The sequence below is a fragment of the Amblyomma maculatum genome, chromosome 11 (genome assembly GCF_055883805.1).
Source record: "Amblyomma maculatum isolate TAMU_Amacu chromosome 11, ASM5588380v1, whole genome shotgun sequence".
In the NCBI taxonomy this organism is placed as follows: domain Eukaryota; kingdom Metazoa; phylum Arthropoda; class Arachnida; order Ixodida; family Ixodidae; genus Amblyomma; species Amblyomma maculatum.
Genome location: NC_139354.1, coordinates 43708118 through 43727458, shown reverse-complemented (window position 1 = coordinate 43727458; position 19341 = coordinate 43708118). Strand labels below are relative to the sequence as shown.

Genomic DNA, 19341 nt, shown 5'->3' with positions numbered 1-19341 from the left:
AAATGTTTCATTTATTGAATACACCGAAAATCTTGTCAAGAAAAAATAACTAAAGCTACTCATATCATCATCATCATCATCATCATCATCATCATAATAATAATAATAATAATAATAATAATAATAATAATAATAATCATCATTTATTTCCAACATGTCGTTGGGGGTCTCCAGACGAAAACGCTGTTGAGAAACAGCTTGAGGGTGTCTGGGGCCCGTACAAGGCAGCAGCCTACAAAGCATGTCTGTGCATTAGCATCTAAGACAAAAATCACAAATTTTTTAGTGTACATGTCAAGATTACAAGCAAAACATACAAAGATCACAAATATCGCTAAAAAGTAAAAGTAACAAAGAACAGCCAGCACCTATATCTACATGTTAAGTCTAATCATAAGTTAAACAAGGGTGATAAGGCGGAAGTAAGTTTCTTTTCTGCCATTACCTAATCTTCGAGAACAGTACATTTACCTTCATTGTTTGACACCACTATGACAAATTCCTTTTAGACGCACAAATTATAGACTTCAGCACACTGAATACATGCTTCCCAACACAATAAATGATTTAGCAATGAAGCGTATTGACGTGATGTTACTAAGCAAGAGTGACCTGCTGGATTGTTCATAGAGCCTTAGTTAAATGTTCAGCCTGCTTCGTTTTGAAATTTCAATGGCGATTTCTTTATATGCTACTGCATTGTAATTTAAAACGCAAAGTTAAAATCTATGAAGTCTTGTCACTGTTGCCGAGGTGGTAGGAGCCCTGTCAAGCTGCTACTGTGCAGCTTTTTCTCCACGCTCCCCACTGTCGCATTTATTTGTTTATGTGATGAAAAATAAACTGTATTGATTGATTGATTGATTTATTGATTGATATTAGCATTGCCTGCACTGTGGTCCGCTCACCGCATGTCTGCGGGCCAAGTGCTAAGTTGGACCTTCTACGCATGCGCAGTTACGGTACGTCATGCGCGCAATGTAGAACGTATCTGATACCAGCAGTGTCATAGCAGCTGTCAGTAGGCGGCACTCACTCTCGATGAAGCCGTACAAGGCGTACATTCTGAGCCGGAAGTTCCTCTGGTCCGGGTCCATGGCCAACGAGGGGTCCAGAGCATCGTTGCTCCATTCGCTCAGCCAAATACTGCCCGCAATGTTGAACACGTGCGAAGCGATATACGTAGATAGGGTAGCGATCGTGATCCACATGCCCATGGCATTTATGAAGTCCCAGTATACGCTCCATTTTACCTGCGAGCGGAAGAAACACCGCGCATGCGGCTAAGCAAAGCAACAAGACTGAGGCCAACAAAGTTCACAGCTAGTCGCCATCATCATCGGCCAAGCTAAGCTCGAGCGAGGTCGAAGTGACCTGCCGCACAGATCTCTTTGTGCGCGTCATGTGACAGCAATTAATGGATTGCTTGATTGATTGACTTATTTAAAATTTTACTAAATCATGAAAATTCTAGGAGCTTTGGTTGGTTCGCCTAGTCCGGTGCCGCAGCGTGGGTCCTGAGAACCACTCTTCGTTGTTGGTTGGAGTCCTCGCTGTGCAGAAAAGCCTGCCACGTTGCTTAAGATTGGGATTGGATTGGGAAGTTTCTGGATAGTGAGATTGAATTCGCATGCCCACATCATGTCTATGTAGCTAGAATCGTCCTGCTTCAACGAAGTGGCTATTGCCCTCTCTTTTCCCGATCTTCTTCACAGCTTCCTACTATGTCCTCTCTTTATGTGCACCTCTCGTACTAAAAGAACTTTCAATCGTGTCAAAAGACAACGCATCAGATGAACCTGCCACGAACATTGCAGCAGAGGGAATTGCTGCGAAAAATGGCATGTAAACACTATTGGTACTCAGTGTGCTTCAAAGGGTTGTCTAAATCAAGAAATGCAATTCGAAGTATATGAAGTGCGGAGTAATATGGGAAATGCCTTCGACCGACCTGCAGTGGGGATAGTCCGGCCGATGATCATGATGGTGAAGTGAGGCGATACTCGATGTACACCTCAGACTGCTAATAACTTGAAATAAGAATTTTGCTTTCTAAGCTATGTTGGGGGCTTGAAAATCACTTCACTTTATACTACTGTCAGCGTGGACGTGCATCCGAAATTAAGTTTAAGCCTTTAAGCTTGCAGACTGATTAAGTAAGGAAACATTCTTTAAATGTTTACTTTACGATCCTCACCTGTACATAAGTCGGTAGCCTGCTCATGTTATTATTTATGTGATCTGTTCATATTTCGTAAGTTTGCTATTCGTCGCACCTTCCGTCAATGATTTTAGGGACCACTGCCAGAACCAATACCACCGGGCAAGGCATCGCGCGCGGCTAGGACTACGGGCACGCAATATCAAGCGGCTAGTGTAATACCTGCTCTCCTCCTGCTTACCGCTACCTGCCATACACTGCGAAAGGAGGACACGAGACCTGTGGTTAGTTACAGCAGTTACAATACCAACTGTTTTAACTGCAGCACTTAACTTCAGATTATTTAACCATCTCCTAGCAAACGCGTATTATCTGTATTATGATACACACTGATAATAATACACCGTAAAGAGGAATGTTTTAATTAAAAAAGCGCATCTTAACAACTAAAAACCATTTTACGAACAACAGCCTATATGTATAAAAGACAAGCAGTAGTACATGCAGACGTACAGACCGTCTGTGAAGATCTGGAATCTTATTTTCTATGTACAAAGTCGTGAACGTTCGACGTTCAGAACACTTAAACTCTGCTCATAACTGTAAAACTGTAACCCTAGGGTTAATTCTAAGTTGCCCTGCACATTTCACTATATATTTTATAGATGGCACCGCTGTCTGTACATAAGCGGAATCCAGCCAGAGGCAATTTTATTAAATATATTTAATATACCCTGATCCGCGATCCGCCACTGTGACCCTCTATTACGAGCGGGCGGTGCGCACGCGCTGATTGGTCCCGACGCATAAGGTCTATATGCAGACTTTCAGAATGTGGCGCCATCTATCGGCTTCAAATGGATCTGAGCATGCACAGTGGAACGTGCGGTGGCGGATCAAGGTAACGGATCACGGATCGCGGTAAACGAAAACTCTCTATTATTGCGCGATGCGTGATCCGTTCCCACGATCCGCCATTGCGCCTTGCACTCTGCCTGCAGACCACCTAGAAAGCGCCACATGTGGACAGTAGCACACCTGCCTACTGCGTAGGGACCAATTAGCGCGTGAACACTAGCAGCGCGCGATGGCGGCTCACAGAGGCGGATCGTGGTATCGATCCGTATGCTATAACTATCTAATGGCGGAATTTCGACTTAGAATTTAGGGGTCCCTAGAAAAAAGGAACTGCTGCTGGCTTGGAAGACATTCAAGCAAGTGAGGTTGGTCTCGCCGGAACGGTACATGAATAGTGCCACTTCGCTTGCTAAAAGGTGAAAATAATTCGGGGAGTTTATGTAGCGGCGAACATTTCATCACATATCAAAGGTAAGTAGACCACCCTCACCGATCCCACTTGGGCTATTTCGTCCTCCGTGAGCTTGGCTTTGTCGGCCGTGGCGGAAGGCAGAGGCCTGAGCTCGTGGCCGCTAACTCCTGGCTCGGAATCGCTACCGACAGTGCAACGCCGCCGGCGCACCGAAGAACGTGTAGCTGAGCGCGTTCGCTTGCCATGCCTTTCGGGCGTCGAAGACCGCCGGGGCAGCTTGCCTTGCCTTTCCGGCGTGCCCCATTCGTCGTCACTCGTGTCGCTGTACTTCGAGCGGTACCTGCACCAGCGAACGCACGTCCAAATTTGGAGATGACTGCAGAAATTGCAGCAACGCATATAGGGCATCGCAGCTGAATGAAATAAAGCTTTAAGAAAAACTCGTTGTCCTAGGCGAGTGAAGTGAAGGAGCAATGTTTAGTCTTCTGTATAATGCACAACTTTCCTCGTCCTACAAGTTTAGGTAACTAATAATGACTCCTTAACTGATGGTGCGAATATTGTCTTTATGAAAGAGAGCTTTGATTATTAATTTGTAAATCCCGTTGAAAAACAGCCAATGTTTTACACCAAGGTACTGTTTAAGCGCATTATTTTAATGCCATAAAATGGACTCACTAACAGATTAGCAGTTGCAGTCAACGCAGAAAGCTGGGCTAGTTGGTGTGTCATCATAAATAAAAAGACTAAAGCAAATAACACAGACACAGACATAGGAGAAGACAGGACGAGTGCTGAACATCAACTGAGGATTTACTTGCAATAAAGAAAACATAAAAGCACTTGGTGGTACATGCGCACTCTAGACAAAACCAACGATCAAAAACTAATCAAAAAGGGGCCAAACTGTTCCTTAGGTACACTTTTTATTTTTCTGAAAGGGTGATTGAAGGCGCACTGACACACTTATCGCCTTCCCTGCTAATGGAATATGTTTCACATATCTTTGTCCCTAACCCTGTGCCTCCCTTGCCAAGCACACACGTGCCATCAAGCGCCGGCACGCACCCGCAACGTTTACAATGATTGGCCAAATGCCCCTACCTCCTCCCCCCCCCCCCCCGGCCAATGAATTCACCAGCAAACAGTGCTCTCGTAATCGATCATTAAGGCAGCGACCAGATTGCCCCACGTAGCATCTACCGCAGGAGAGAGGTATGCGGTAAACGACGCCGGCAATGCAGGATACAAACTTGCACTCGTGTTTTTTGGTGCAGATCGGCTTCCTGTCCTCATTAACGGCTTTGCACATGCGAACCAACTTTTCGGGGGCGGTGAACAAAACGTCCGCACCGCACTTCTTTCCAACCTTTTTCAGCCGGTGCGATAACTGATGCACGTAAGGAATGGCTGCACGCCTCAGCGTTTTGAGTCTTTTGTCGCCTGCCATGACAGGGCGACCACCTGCCCTGACTTCTTTCAGGAGGCATTCCGCCACAGCCGCCACTGTATCCTCAGGAAAACCGGCCTTCTGCAGCCGGTGCACTTGCATCTGTAAATTGCTCTCAATTCTATGCTCACATGACCTTTCTAGATCACCACGCAGGCAACGTTTTGATATGCCCCGTTTAACTAATTTGGAATGTGCAGAATTATACGCCAAAACTTCCTTTTTTGTGCGTTGCTGGTACGATCAGCAGATGTGCCCCATGCCAAAGTACAAACATAGTTCGAGGAACTGGAGACACCCATTCACAGGAATTTCATGTGTGAACCTAAGTTCTTATGAATTCCTATGAATGGGTGTCTCCATTTCCTCGAACTATGTTTGTACTTTGGCACGGGGCACATCTGCTGATCGTACCAGCCACGCACAAAAATGAAATTTTTGCATATAATTCTGCACATTCCAAATTAGTTAAACGGGGCATATCAAAACGTTGCCTGCGTGGTGATCTAGAAAGGTCATGTGAGCATAGAATTGAGAGCAATTTACAGATGCAAGTGCACCGGCTGCAGAAGGCCGGTTTTCCTGAGGATACAGTGGCGGCTGTGGCGGAATGCCTCCTGAAAGAAGTCAGGGCAGGTGGTCGCCCTGTCATGGCAGGCGACAAAAGACTCAAAACGCTGAGGCGTGCAGCCATTCCTTACGTGCATCAGTTATCGCACCGGCTGAAAAAGGTTGAAGAGAAGTGCGGTGTGGACGTTTTGTTCGCCGCCCCCGAAAAACTGGTGCGCATGTGCAAAGCCGTTAATAGGACAGGAAGCCGATCTGCACCAAAAAACACGAGCGCAAGTTTGTATCCTGCATTGCCGGCGTCGTTTACCGCATACCTCTCTCCTGCGGTAGATGCTACGCGGGGCAGTCTGGTCGCTGCCTTAATGATAGATTACGAGAGCAATGTTCGCTGGTGGATTCATTGGCGGGGGGGGGGGGGGAGGAGCATTTGGCCAATCACTGTAGCGTTGCGGGTGCGTGCCGGCGTTTGATGCCACGTGTGTGCTTGGTAGGGGAGGCACAAGTTTAGGGAGTGAAATATGTGAAACATATCCCATTAGCAGGGAAGGCGATAAGTGTGTCAGTGCGCCTTCAATCACCCTTTCAGGAAAATAAGAAGTGTACCTAAGGAACAGTGTGCCCCCTTTTTGATTAGTTTTTGATTGAATTGGTTTTGACTAGAGTGCGAATGTGCCACCAAGTGCTTTTGTGTTCCCTTTATTGCAAGTAAATCCTCAGTTAATGTTTAGCGCTCGTCCTGCCTTCTCCTATGTCTTTGTCTGTGTTATTTGCGTTAGTATTTTTATTTATGATAACAGTTGCGAGCGTACGCATTTAGGTCAGTTAAAACGCAGGTCAGAGTAATGCAGACATTACTGATACACAACTCAAGAATAAAGCGCCAGATGTTCGTCAAATGAAGTCTTTCAATCAATGGCGTCGATTGATTCTCGTGAATCCACGTCAATCCCGCAAAGCGTGGCGGGTAAAAGTGTCTGAAGACGAAGAGAGGACGAATAAGGCGTGGTGAGCATCCTTTCATCTGCTACACCCTGCATCGCCGCCATAGCAGGTAGAAGAGCATTATACAGAATAATCGTTCGACGCAATTGGCGGAACGAGGTCCTTTGAGGATCAAGAGGCGCCTTTTACTTAAGTTGTATCCAACTACAGGACAAAGCTCTCAACACATTTAGTCGGTTTCACTCTCCGGCGATTCTCCGTATTTCTTTAACTTGTCTATATAACTCTGCAAAATTCCGGCATAGTTTAAGTACAAACCTTCGTCTTTGTCTTTTGCTCACATTAGAATGATTTAGATTAGCGTGATCCGCGATCCGCCACCGTGACCCGCTACCACGCGTGGACGGGGCGCACAAGCTGATTGGCCCGACACGACATGTCTATGTGCCGACATCCAGCATGTGGCGCCATCTATCGGTGTTAAGGGATCTGGGCATGCGCAGTGGAACGCGCGGTGGCGGATCACGGTAGCGGTTCGCGGATCCCGGTAAGCTAAAACTCTCTACTGAGGTCTAAGGTACCGAAATGGCATGCTGTGAAAAAGGTTCATAAATAGGGCTAGCCGTCTCAAGGTAATGGTTTTTCCGGCGAGATGGTACAAATAATGAAGGAAGAAATGGCAGCTACCTCTCCAGAAGCTTATTGGGCGCTTAGACAACGTTTCAACGAGAGATTGGTGGGCGTGAGTTCTTTTGTCAACCTAAACCCCTTCGTCTTCTTAATCTCCTTAAATCCTTATTCACTGGCATAAATTTAAGGACCTCTTCTCATTAAGTCTCATACAGCAAAGCTCACGCTATCCATCAGACTGCTGTAAAGTAGAAAAACAATATATATATATATATTGTTTTTCTACTTTACAGCAGTCTGATGGATAGCGTGAGCTTTATATATATATATATATATATATATATATATATATATATATATATATATATATATATATATATATATATATATATATATAAAGCTATATATATATATATATATATATATATATATGTCAAGCTCGTAGGTCGCTACGCCAAGGCTAAATAGGCAAGCAAAACACTGACTTTGAACCGCACTTAACTTTGAACATTCTACGTATTAAATTATGTCAATTGTACTTTTTGTATCTGGAATCCTAAAATTTAATTGTCAAATTTTAAAAACTAAATTTATCCTTTTTCCTAATCCCGTTAACACTGGAGGATTTCACCCCATCGCCCAAGCGATGACCATCAACAAGTTCGAGTTACAAATAACAGAGAGCGTACGGTGGATTCGCACTAACTGCTCGGAAGATCCCAGAATAACAATGTTTGTCGACGTTCAATATACAGCGGAAAGAATAGATTCGTCCAGCGTCACTAAAAGGGGAAGCAGGTTCATTATAATGTTGTTAGGAAAATGCTGGACGTACGGTATGCTTGTTAGGACTCTATGAAAGAAGGAAAGAAGGCTTATTCTTATTTGCGGTTTGATCAGTATTACGGAAATCTAGTTAAAGTCCGACCTGTGGGTGCTAACATCTATTTGATGTCTCATGCGGCCATGAATGTGCAGAAGTGACAGGCGATTCAGCGTCATTGGAATGAAGTGTTCTAGAACATCGGTACTGAATACGCTTTCGAGTTGCACACTCTTATTAGCGTACATTTGCAGTCTATACCACCTTATGTGTGAGCAAAAGCACTCAGCATAGATATAAAGCCACGCGTGAAGTAGACCCTACTAATGTGCCTGCAAGGCCTGAGATTATCATCTCTGACTCGGGAACCAAAAGGCTCCGGGGAATTAGATTTCGATCTGGCCCTTCCACTGGAAAGAAGCAACCCTAGTTGGTAAAGCCTGTCCTGTCATGTGGTCTCGTGAGCTCGTGAGCTCGCACAACACACACACCAACAATGGCCGTTCATTTCACCTGCCACCTACCACCCGTCACAAACAGGCTTGTGATTTTCCGTTCACAATTCCCACAATGCAATTTTTAGAGAACGGGGCATTTAAAACTATCGCCTTCAAATTGCTACCTCACTTGAGTTCTCCCGGTCACTAGGAGAGGAAAGATTAAACAGTTCCTTGGGCTCACCTCATCAACTCCGGGGGAGCCCCCGTAGAGTGCGCAGCGATGGCACCGATGAGCTGAGCGTCGTCATCGGAGACGCCCTCATCGTTACTCTCGCTCTCACGGATGAACTGCAGTAGGAAATCGGAGAAGGCCCCGCCCCGGGACACAAGCTCATCGAAGCTCCCGAAGTCCGATACAGAGCCGTCCCGCAGCACGAACACGGTGTCCACCTCGGGTAGCACGGAGAGACGGTGCGTGACCAGGACACGCGTCTGATGGACGGGGCATGCAGGACAGTGAAGACGTTGTGCGTCCAGGTTAACATCCCATAGAGACACACCGCCAAAGAGGGACACCGGATTTGAGGGTCCCAGGTATACATTTAGGACACATGGGGTCCTTGAACGTTCGCATGCGTTGCAAAGTACTCAGGTTTATTACTACGAGAGCGCTAGTTACAGTATTGTTGAACCTGTCTTAGGTCACTGACCAATTGTAAAAAATAAAGCGAGTTGACGTTTTGGAACCACTACGAGTTCCTTGTTCACAGGCTGTGGGAGGAACCCGTAAATTGAAAACAAGGAACCGTCGATTAATTTTTTTGGCAATTAGTGACTGAAGAGACGTTCCACTATGCTACTACCCGACCAGACGGCGTTCCTTCAAACCCTGGAATACATAGTAGCAGAATTAGAGCGTAAAATGGTCTCGTCTGTCTATAAACCCGGGGAGAAATCTCTCCAAAATACGACCCCGCAGTCACCCCCACCGAGCTGTGGTTACGATGCTGCTCATACACCCAAACCCTACTTATGCTTACCGCCCACCTTCAGATATGCTCTTCGCCACTCAGCCCCAAACGCTACCCTCCAAAAGGGCTACCCACCGCCGGCATCCTATCTAAAGAAATTGGGGGGGGGGGCACTTAAGCTCCTCATTTGCGGTTATCACCCGTCAGCGTTAATGGTTAATGTTTTCCGCCTTCATTGGAGATCCTCGCGCGCGTACATAAGCTTTGCGACATGCTTAATCAATAACTTTTATTCTGCGAATTGAAATCTGTGCAGATAGTATTCGTTATTTTCCCACCCATAATCATCCGTCAAATGACACTCCTCTCCATGGCCTTGAATGTCATAAAACATGGCCTTGTGATCTGAGAATTGGCATGAAATGTTTTTCAGGTGTTTTAAACCTAGTGGCTCTCAGAGATAACCTCTATGCATAAGTTGATTGAGGCCAGTAAAAAGTGGGAAGAACCGCCGCTCCTCGTCGATCTCGCTTGGCGCGTGGACAGCGGCGAAGCGTTCCTTTTCGCGCTCTTATTTGACCATAGCGGATTACGCCTTACATCTACACCTCAGCACACTCCCTGTCCACTAAAAACCATACGTTTCCACCTTTTGAAGCCATAGTTTCAATACGCTACCTAAAACAGGGTTTGACCGTGTGTTTCGTGTTGCTCAGATCACCGTGTGTATTCTACGTCCTGAACCACAGTCAAGTTGAAGGTCAAATGTCAAGGTCAAAGTAAAGTGAGAGTGTGGGAGCGGTGAGCAACATTTCAGGGGCACTGTGTGTCAACGAGAACTTTTGCGATACCACAATGACTCGGTACCCACTGAAACTTGATGTCATGGCCACGCTCGAACGCCACAGCTACCAGATGCGAAATTTGCCCAATTAGCTGCTTGTAAGCACATTGCTTCATATATGTTTTTATAATCTGCAACGCAGGTATCTAGCCGGGGAATATTGTCCAGTGATTTGCTGCATGGAGACCAATGTATAGGATGGATTCTCGCATGCCTTAATTCCGTTGCCGTGGACGACGCTCTATGTACCAGTCGAAAGTGATGGTTACAAGAGCTTTTAGGCAATATAAATGCGACTTCTGAAGAGGTGGTCGTCACTAAGCCATCTACAAAAATATGCACTGAGGAATATGTTCGAACACGTTGAGTTTTCGAAGCGTCCATAAACACCAGCTATAAACATTACTATGGTTGTAAAACTGTCGTGTTTTCGTCTGAGTAAAGGGACATGCTTCGTCTGGGACAGGCCATGGTCTATAGCGACACCTCAGAACTTACAGTGCGTCATGTATGGATTGACTTGACCGGTAATTGTTTGGGTACCACATCATCAAATTGCGTTAAAAGCTAACAGGACGTTTACAGTATAGGACAGATCATGTTTTGATAACGCAAATACTCTGACACAATAGACACTGACGTTGCAATATCGTTTGCACTTGGAGACGCGTGACACTTTATGCCCATATGTAGATGTCGCCGGTGTATGCAGATATCGAATTCTGCTTGGAATTTATTTGAATAGGCGGATTAGCACAACCTTAAATAATGTTGGACTTAACACTCCTCCCTAAGGCATGCCGTTCCTTCACTGTCGCCGTCAACTTCTGGTGTTACTGTAATCTTCGTAAGGCACCAACTCAGCGCCACCTTGTGGTTTCTCGTTATTCGGTACTCGTCACAGCTTTCTCCTTTCTCGGAAGCCACCCTAAATCTGTTTGTTTCGTGGCAGCCATCTTACTGCTGCGCGTTCCTGCACTCTCGCTATTCCTGCAAGGTGCTTCGCCGCCCGTTTTTTTCTCTCCAACTCCGAATTGTGCCACATATGATAAGCCGTGCTTTCTTCACCTATAAATCAGTCTTGCCGAGGCCCTGGGGTTTAGAGGTAAGAAAGGAAGCGTGAATGAATCAACAGTAGAGATTAGCAAGAGACGTTTAGAAGATTGGTGGATAAATAGCAGTCAGGGGAGGAATGCAAGCAAAATCGAAACTAAACACGGGTATTTAAAGATAACCGGTGTCTAAAAGTAAAGTAGTTAAAGTTGAAGGGATATATAAGTTAAAGTAGACAAAAACGAAAGTTGACCATGGTGATGACTACCACCATCCAGTCTGAAAGGGGACGTTCCTAACATCCATCCATCCAGATACCACGGGGGGCAGAATTAGGGTTACGCCAAATTAAACGCCGTTAACGACAACGCCAACAATTCGCAATCCAGGGACGGGTGCTAGAGAGCTGCTCTATAGGCTCTATTCACTGTACAGCTCAGCTGATGGCAGTAGAGGCAACCCTGCGTTGTAGCAGCTTCCATAACATTCATTGGTTTGAAACTAAAAGCACAAACAAGTTGGCGGTCAAATCCACGTTAGGCATAGGTTATTCTACTAAAGGAATGAATGCGTGTTGGCCCATGTTCTGTTGGCATAAACAAAGCCCAGATTGCAAGGAAACAGATGTATTCCCACGCGTGTTGCTGTGCTGTAGCACAGGGCAGCGAGTAGCGACATGTTATAACAAGGTAACAAACATAGTTGACGTTGTTTACATCAACGTGTCGTGAAAAGACGCAATCAATACAAGATCCACTTCTGGTAGTGACTTAAATAAGGTTATTTAAAATAACCATAGGTCATAGCTTCTTAGCAACATGTGTTGTATTTAAGTGGCACTTACTACAAAATACAAGAATATCTGAAAATCATCTGATAGTAACGTTTCACCACGAGATGTCTATCTGCCTTGTGGACGGAAATGCGACGGACGATATGAGCTGAAAATGTAGCCGTTAAAGGCATTTCCGCATTAAAATAACGCCTCTGAAGCGTCGGCCCTGTTTGCCGATAAGTTAAGATTTCAGTATTTGAACCTCTTCCTGCTGCACACCGCTCACTTGTCCGACGTCCTAAACGCTTTGTAATGCTCTTTAGCCATGCATCCAGAGCTCTCATTTCACCAATGCCGCCAGCAACAAACACCATAAGCACTCTCTATGTCTATGAGTTGGGTGCCAAGAGGGCTAGTAGAACCGCAGTGACGCCCCGTGAATAATATCTATAAAAGGGTGCATTATAAACCTGCAGTGCCGGTTACTTCCAAAACATGGCCGAGAATTTGATCCTTGTCAGCGATCTGCATGGTTCGTCCTGTATACTTCAAGAATTAAACTACCTTCTTTGCTCAAAACATATCCGGTAATGAGGTTATGTCCTTGGCTTTGCAGTAGGGCCTTACATATTTACCGAATTTTAAGGCGAAAGCCGTAACGGCTCATGCTGTCGTGGACAAAATGTGTGCTGCTTTTGCGGCGGCTCTGATTGGCTGAGGCGGGATGATGTCATAGATGTCTCGACCAATCATAGAGACCACCACAGTATGCGCGAATGTATGCCTTATACGGTCATATGTCAATAAATGATCAATTACTAATTAATAACTAATCAATCAATAATGAATTATTATTGGTGAATAATTAAGTAACGCGTAAATGATTAACCGAATAATGATTACTCAGTGAATTACCCACTTAATGCTAAATAATTAATTACTAATTAAAGCCTGTTGCTTAGCAGAATGCGGCACCCAGGCTTTCGCCTTTCACTACTTTAGTCGGTAAAGTCCCTCGTAATTTTCAAAATGTATATAAAACTAAGGGTGAGGGTTTTGCTTATATTAAAGCTTAAAGCATACCTTAGAGTTAAAGGGTGCGATAAGTGCTCCGCTACACAGCTAATAAAACGCACTACCGAGCACCCACCTTGTTCTTGAGCATTCCCTTCGGACCGATGACGTTGTCAAAGATATGCTTTCCCACGTGCGAGTCCACAGCGCTAAGCGGGTCGTCGAACAGGTAGACGTCGGAGTCGCTGTACACGGCACGGGCGATGCTGATGCGCTGTTTCTGCCCTCCGCTGAGGTTAATACCCTGAAGAGTGGAAGCAATTTCAAAAAGATCTTCGCCTGTGGCATTTCATTCAGTGATGCTAATCAGCATATGCAGGCTATTACAGGAGTGAAAAGTGTGAACAGATGCACATTAAAAAAAGGGGGGGGGGGGGAGGAAAGGTACATTTATGGAAGTATAAATATCTGACAGGGAACTCAAGCAAGCGAACAGGAAATATAAAAAAATAAAATTGCAACCAGACACAATTACAATGCCGATGCAGAATTACTATATTGGCATTTTATAATCCAGGTATTATTTTAGGATTTTTTGGCATCAAGGAAATAATTTTTTACAACTAGTAAGGCGTCATGTTCCGCTCTTTAGTAAATCAAGGAAAAACGCTGTATTTAAAAAAGTATTTATGAGAATACGGAACAACGATATGCATACTATGAAGATGTCTTGAAGGATCATTGGTGTGTGCTGCACAACAGTGTGATGCATTACTTTTAGATGTCTTGAAGGATCATTGGTGTGTGCTGCACAACAGTGAGATGCATTACTCTTGAAATGGCCATGCAATAGAACCAAAAAAAGAGCCCTTTTATCTCTCTTCGGCATTCTAGACTGTCAAAGTTTGCTAATTTTCATAAGTAGGTAGGTAAATCGGCTCGCCGGCATTAACGGAGAAACTCACGTGAACCACGCGACATGGTGTCTTGCGTTGTAATCAGTGCCAAGTGCGCTCCGTATTCATGCGAATAAGTAAATGCGAAATAATTTTTAAAATCAGGTATGGTTGTCATTAATGACTATACTCCGTTTCACAAGCTATATTTAGCACCACAAGAGGTAAAGGTAAGCTGTGCCGATCGGGGTGGCGCGCCCATCATGACTGTGTTTGAGCCCCATATCTTACACCGAGTCGACAGGTACGTAGGACCTGGCTAACATTATTCATCTGTTTCCTGATATACAAAAACGCTAGTATCGCTATTCCGCAAAGGTAATCCTGTGAAATCGAAAAGCCTATATTTAAGCGTTAGTGGTAGGCTTTTCAAAAACATCTAATGCAGCCATGCACCGCTTAAACTTTGAAAGATAACGTTGGTTATTTTTCTGTGCTAGATTATGAAAAAAATCATGAGCGAATCAAGCTTCTCATTATTCAGGTCCAAGTCGCCTGCCACCGGTTTTCGACAACAGAGCACGATCCATCTTCGCATCCCTGAGATCAGGAGAGATTGTAAAATTACACCTTACCTTGGGTTTAAAGCGGCATTTCTATGAGGAATCGTTAAAGCATACAATGCAAAAAACTACCCAAACCGGGAATAATTTTACGCTTGATTTACATGCCGTGAAACCTAAAACTCCTAAACTAAGCTATTACCAAAAACGTTATGTTCAGTTCAGGCGTTCAGTCGTGTCCGACTCTTCGTGACCCTATGGACCATGTCACGCCACGCTTTCCGGTCTCTCACTATCTTCTTAACATCACATAGCTTCATCTGCAATGCCTCGAGAATGCCATCTAACCATCGCGTTCGCTGCCTACCCCTTCTCCGGCGACCCTCAACCTTTCCCAACATCAAATCTTTCTCCAGCGACTCCTCTCTTCTCATCAGATGACCAAAGTAGCTGAGCTTTAACTTTAGAATTTGACCCTCCAATGAGCAGTCAGGGTTTATGGTCGACAATATCGACTGATTTAATCTTCTGGCAGTCCAAGGGACTCTTAAGAGTCTTCGCCAGCACCACAATTCAAACGCGTCAATTCTTCGGCGGTCAGCCTTTTTCACAGTCCAACTCTCGCACTTCAGGTGAGGGGTCAAAGGAAGTACCTTTGAAAGACAAACAGAACCACCTTTGCAGGCTGCGAGGTTCGAAACTGGGTTTGGGCCCACTGCGGAGGAGGGGCGCGCAGCGGGGTTTACGGAGCTTCTCCCAAACGCACACCCCTGGAAAAGCCGAGCGCCAGGCCGGGGGACGCTTGTACCCATTTTTACCGGTGGGTGTCCGGCGGTTATGTAAACGTTATGTAAACAATTGTAATAGACCGATAACATACCTGTAATGTCTGTTGCTCAAAATTGCTTATGACCCTTAACAGAGTCAAGAGCACGAAAATAGCACAAGGTCTTAACCAGTACTTTCAAAGCGTGTTTCTGACGGTGACGGCAACCACAGCTAGAGTTCGAATTGAAGACCAAGGTAACATACCAAATATTTCTGTAAATGGTGTTCTGTCTATGCTGCGTAAACTCGGCGATAAAAAATCTGCGGGCCCTGATGGGCTCTCAAATGTGCTTCTTAAACGTTTTGCGGCGCAATTATCCGAGTTTTTAGCAAAAATCTTTCAAGTTTCTTTACTTTCTGGTGAAGGGCCGGAAGACTGGAGAATGGCCCGTGTTGTTCCAATTCATAAGAAAGGCGATAAGCCAACCATTTCTAATTACCGTCCAATTTCTATCACTTCTTCTTGTTGCAGGTTATTAGAACACATAGTCTCTGGTTATCTTAACTCCTTTCTAGCTGAAAATAACATTTTATCCTCCTTGCAACACGGCTTCAGAAAGGGTATGTCTACTGTCACGCAGTTGGTAACTACAGTTCATGAATTTCAAGTAGTTCTCGATAAATCTGGGCAGATTGATGTCCCCATTTTAGACTTCTGCAAGGCCTTTGACACAGTTTCCCATAGTAAACTCATTTATAAATTAGTAAGTATCGGCGTCCCTAACTACCTTGTTAATTGGATTAATGCTTATCTTACATACAAGGAACAATACGTAGAGGTTAATGGTTTCAAATCAAACGAGCTTCCAGTCACATCAGGTGTACCCCAAGGAAGCGTGTTAGGACCGCTGCTTTTCATAATTTATATTAATGATCTGTCTGTTTCTCTTCCTGATAATGTCTCTTTAAGGCTTTTTGCAGATGACTGCATACTTTTTAAGACCATAAATGAGCCCAACGATCACTACACCTTGCAAAATTCGCTATTAGCTGTTCACCAATGGTGTCTTAAATGGGACATGAAATTAAACCTCGACAAAACAGTCCTATTGTGAATTTCACGTAAAAAACATATAAGGCATTTCTCTTACAGCCTGCTTAATCATTTAATTGAGGAGACTACACATTATAAATATTTAGGGGTAACCTTAACTCATGATTTAACTTGGTCTTCTCATATTTCCGACATTTGTTCCTCCGCATTTTCCAAGCTGTGCTACTTGAGGCGGAAACTTAATGATGCTCCAAGTAAACTCAAACTTCTTGCATACACATCATTTATTAGGTCTAAATTAGAGTATGCTTCAGGTTTATGGGATCCTTATTTAAAAAAAAAGACATACATAAAATAGAGATGGTGCAAAGGAAAGCGGTTAGGTTCATTTACAGTAAATACAAGAGGTCAGACTCACCTACTACACTAATGAAAGCTAACCATATTGTTTATGCACAACCTCTTAACACACAAATTAAACATACCTCGCCCTGAAATTCTTGAACAATTGTCGCGCAGGACACATCATTCAAGAAGTAACCTGCTCGAACCCATTTTTGCAAGGACTAACTCTTTCAAGCACAGTTATTTTCCACGGACCATTTTCGACTGGAACTGTCTTCCTGAGGCCATTCTCCAGTATTCCAATTTCATTAAAGCTCTGGAGTTGCATTTTTTTGAATGATACAGTGTTGTATTTTGTTGACTTGTTCATTTACTCTAATCCCGTGTTTTTATTTTTATTTTTATTTGTTGTTTTAATGCCTTGTATATCCACTCCTGCCTGGGCCAAAATATTGGCCTGCAGTATTTTGAAATAAATAAAAAAATAAATAAATAAATAAATAAATAAATAAATAAATAAATAAATAAATAAATAAATAAATATATAAATAAATAAATAAATAAATAAATAAATAAATAAAGAAATAAATAAATAAATAAATAAATAAATAAATAAATAAATAAATAAATAAATAAATAAATAAATAAAGCTCTCTACCCCACTTCATACGCACGAATTTCTTTCCAAATTCTGCTTCGCGAAACTATTTGTCAAGTACACAGACAATTTCTACACACAATTTGTACAAGTTTGTACACAGTGCAAACAGGCCATTAATAAAGCTAACTATGAACGGTTGCGGTTCAGAGCTTCAAAAGTTATTTCTTTCCCCGCATGAACTAAATTTCATACAATGACGCAATTTACAGAAACTGTGACATCAGGACACCACAGTTAATGAAATGAGGACAAAAGGAATATTGCCAAACATTTAACTTGACCATGAGTATGATGCTGTAAGCACAGAATAAAATGTTTTATCTTTGTAAACACCTTTCAGCGCAAGAATGTCGAATTAAGTGCTGGTGACTCACCGTTTTGTATTTGTTTGCGGTAGCACGCACGAAATTAACATTTTCTTGAAATAAAGGAATACTTTAGCTACAGAAAACTTACGGAAAAGCACCGAATTTACAATATACACAAATGTGTGCATAGCGCTCTGAAGAGGCGGGGAAGCTCAGCTGACCCAGCTGCCCGGGAGGTAGCAAGGTTCGACTGACTTTTAATTTTACAAACGCTGCTGTTTCTTTTTATTCCACCGGACTGCATTCACTTCCACGAATTCCCCTAGTTCCTCTCGTTGTAGCTTCATTTTGCTGGTATTACACTGTACTGAATATCTTGTTTTTAAATTCTGGGGCCACTGCACGTTCAGGGAAAAGAGACTAACCAATGCATGAAAGGTACCTTTCTTGCTACTTGGGAGATCGCACCTAAATAGGCAAACAAGCAAAGGCAAAACGAGGGCAATTGGAATCAAATAGGAAATCAGCATTTAAATAAGGTCCTTGAAACTATGTGCGTCGTCGATAGCTGCGGTTTCCAACTCCAACTCCACTGCGGGCATGTCTTATACGCAGCACCCACAAAGTTCAAGAGGACGCCGCTTACCTTCTCGCCCACTTCGGTCTCGTCGCCCGCCGGAAGCACCGCCAAGTCTGGTTGGAGGGCGCACGCCTCGACCACCTGGTCGTAGCGCTCCTTCTCGTACTCGTGGCCGAATAGGATGTTGTCCTTGACGCTGGCGTTCTGAATCCACGCTTGCTGCGGCGAGTAGGCAAACGAGCCCTGCAGAAATAAGCAAACGTGAGAGGATGAAACAACAGGGAATATCGGTGGCTTCGTGCGAGCGTCAGAGCAGAAACCAACAACGAAATAAGCCAAGGCACGAGAAAGATAACTGTAGTTTGTTTCATGCTTACTAAAGCAACCCCGCCATCATAATGATCACGAAGAAGCATTTTTGAAAAATATGAACAACTTCAAGCAACCAGGAACTGACTGTACGAATGACAAAACAAGAATGGAACAGACGCATTCCTCAGCTCCCAAGCAGTGAATACGCTGATACTGCACACTCTCCTGAATTCTTATGTCGAAGTTGCTTTCAATTTTTCCCTCCCTTTGAACATGCTCGGAGCACGGAAATTACATCTGCTAGCTAATGCAACGTCGGCGAGTCTCCGCGAGTACGCTTTAACCCTTGGGAGGATTGGTGTACGTACGCAGACTGTTACGGATCCGTTGAGCTTGACCATATCGCCGAGACAGGCTGACAGCAGGGACGACTTGCCGGAGCCGACCGAACCAACAACAGCGACGAGCGATTTCTTGTGCACGTCCATTGTGATATCTTTGAGAATCGCGGTGCCACCCCGAGACCAAGCGAACGATGCGTCCGTCACTTTCACGGCCTCTTCTGTGAGAAAGAAAAGAAATGTGTCACGAATTACAGTAGGGAATGTTTTCTAGAGAGGAACAGCGGAGTTCAAGGTTCATCCCTTGTAACTGTACTGTGCCAGGCTGTACCTCGTTAACCTCCACAACTAAATAGTATGAGGTGAAAGAACATTCAAGTGTTTAATTTCAAAATGTATACGGCAATGCTCGGAATATAACCAGCCCTTATACATAGCATTCATTGATTACGAAAAAGCATTTGACTTAGTTGAAACCCACGTGGTGATGCAGGCATTGTGAAATCAGGGGATAGACGAGCCGTACGTGAAAGGGCTGAAAGATATCTATAGTGGCTGCACAACCATAGT

The 19341-nt window shown here is 44.1% G+C and overlaps 1 protein-coding gene across 1 annotated transcript in view; it reads right to left on the bottom strand.

Annotated features, from left to right (window-relative positions):
* Positions 1–19341, bottom strand: part of LOC146173678 (multidrug resistance-associated protein 1-like) — a 98066-nt gene that overhangs the window by 23012 nt on the left and 55713 nt on the right. The window contains exons 16-21 of the mRNA XM_084585243.1: positions 18799–18992; positions 18185–18361; positions 13080–13247; positions 8528–8778; positions 3510–3771; positions 1037–1253 (exon numbers count right to left, since the gene is read on the bottom strand). Of these exons, the coding sequence (XP_084441369.1) occupies positions 1037–1253; positions 3510–3771; positions 8528–8778; positions 13080–13247; positions 18185–18361; positions 18799–18992 (1269 nt within the window). The remainder of the gene's footprint in view (positions 1–1036; positions 1254–3509; positions 3772–8527; positions 8779–13079; positions 13248–18184; positions 18362–18798; positions 18993–19341) is intronic.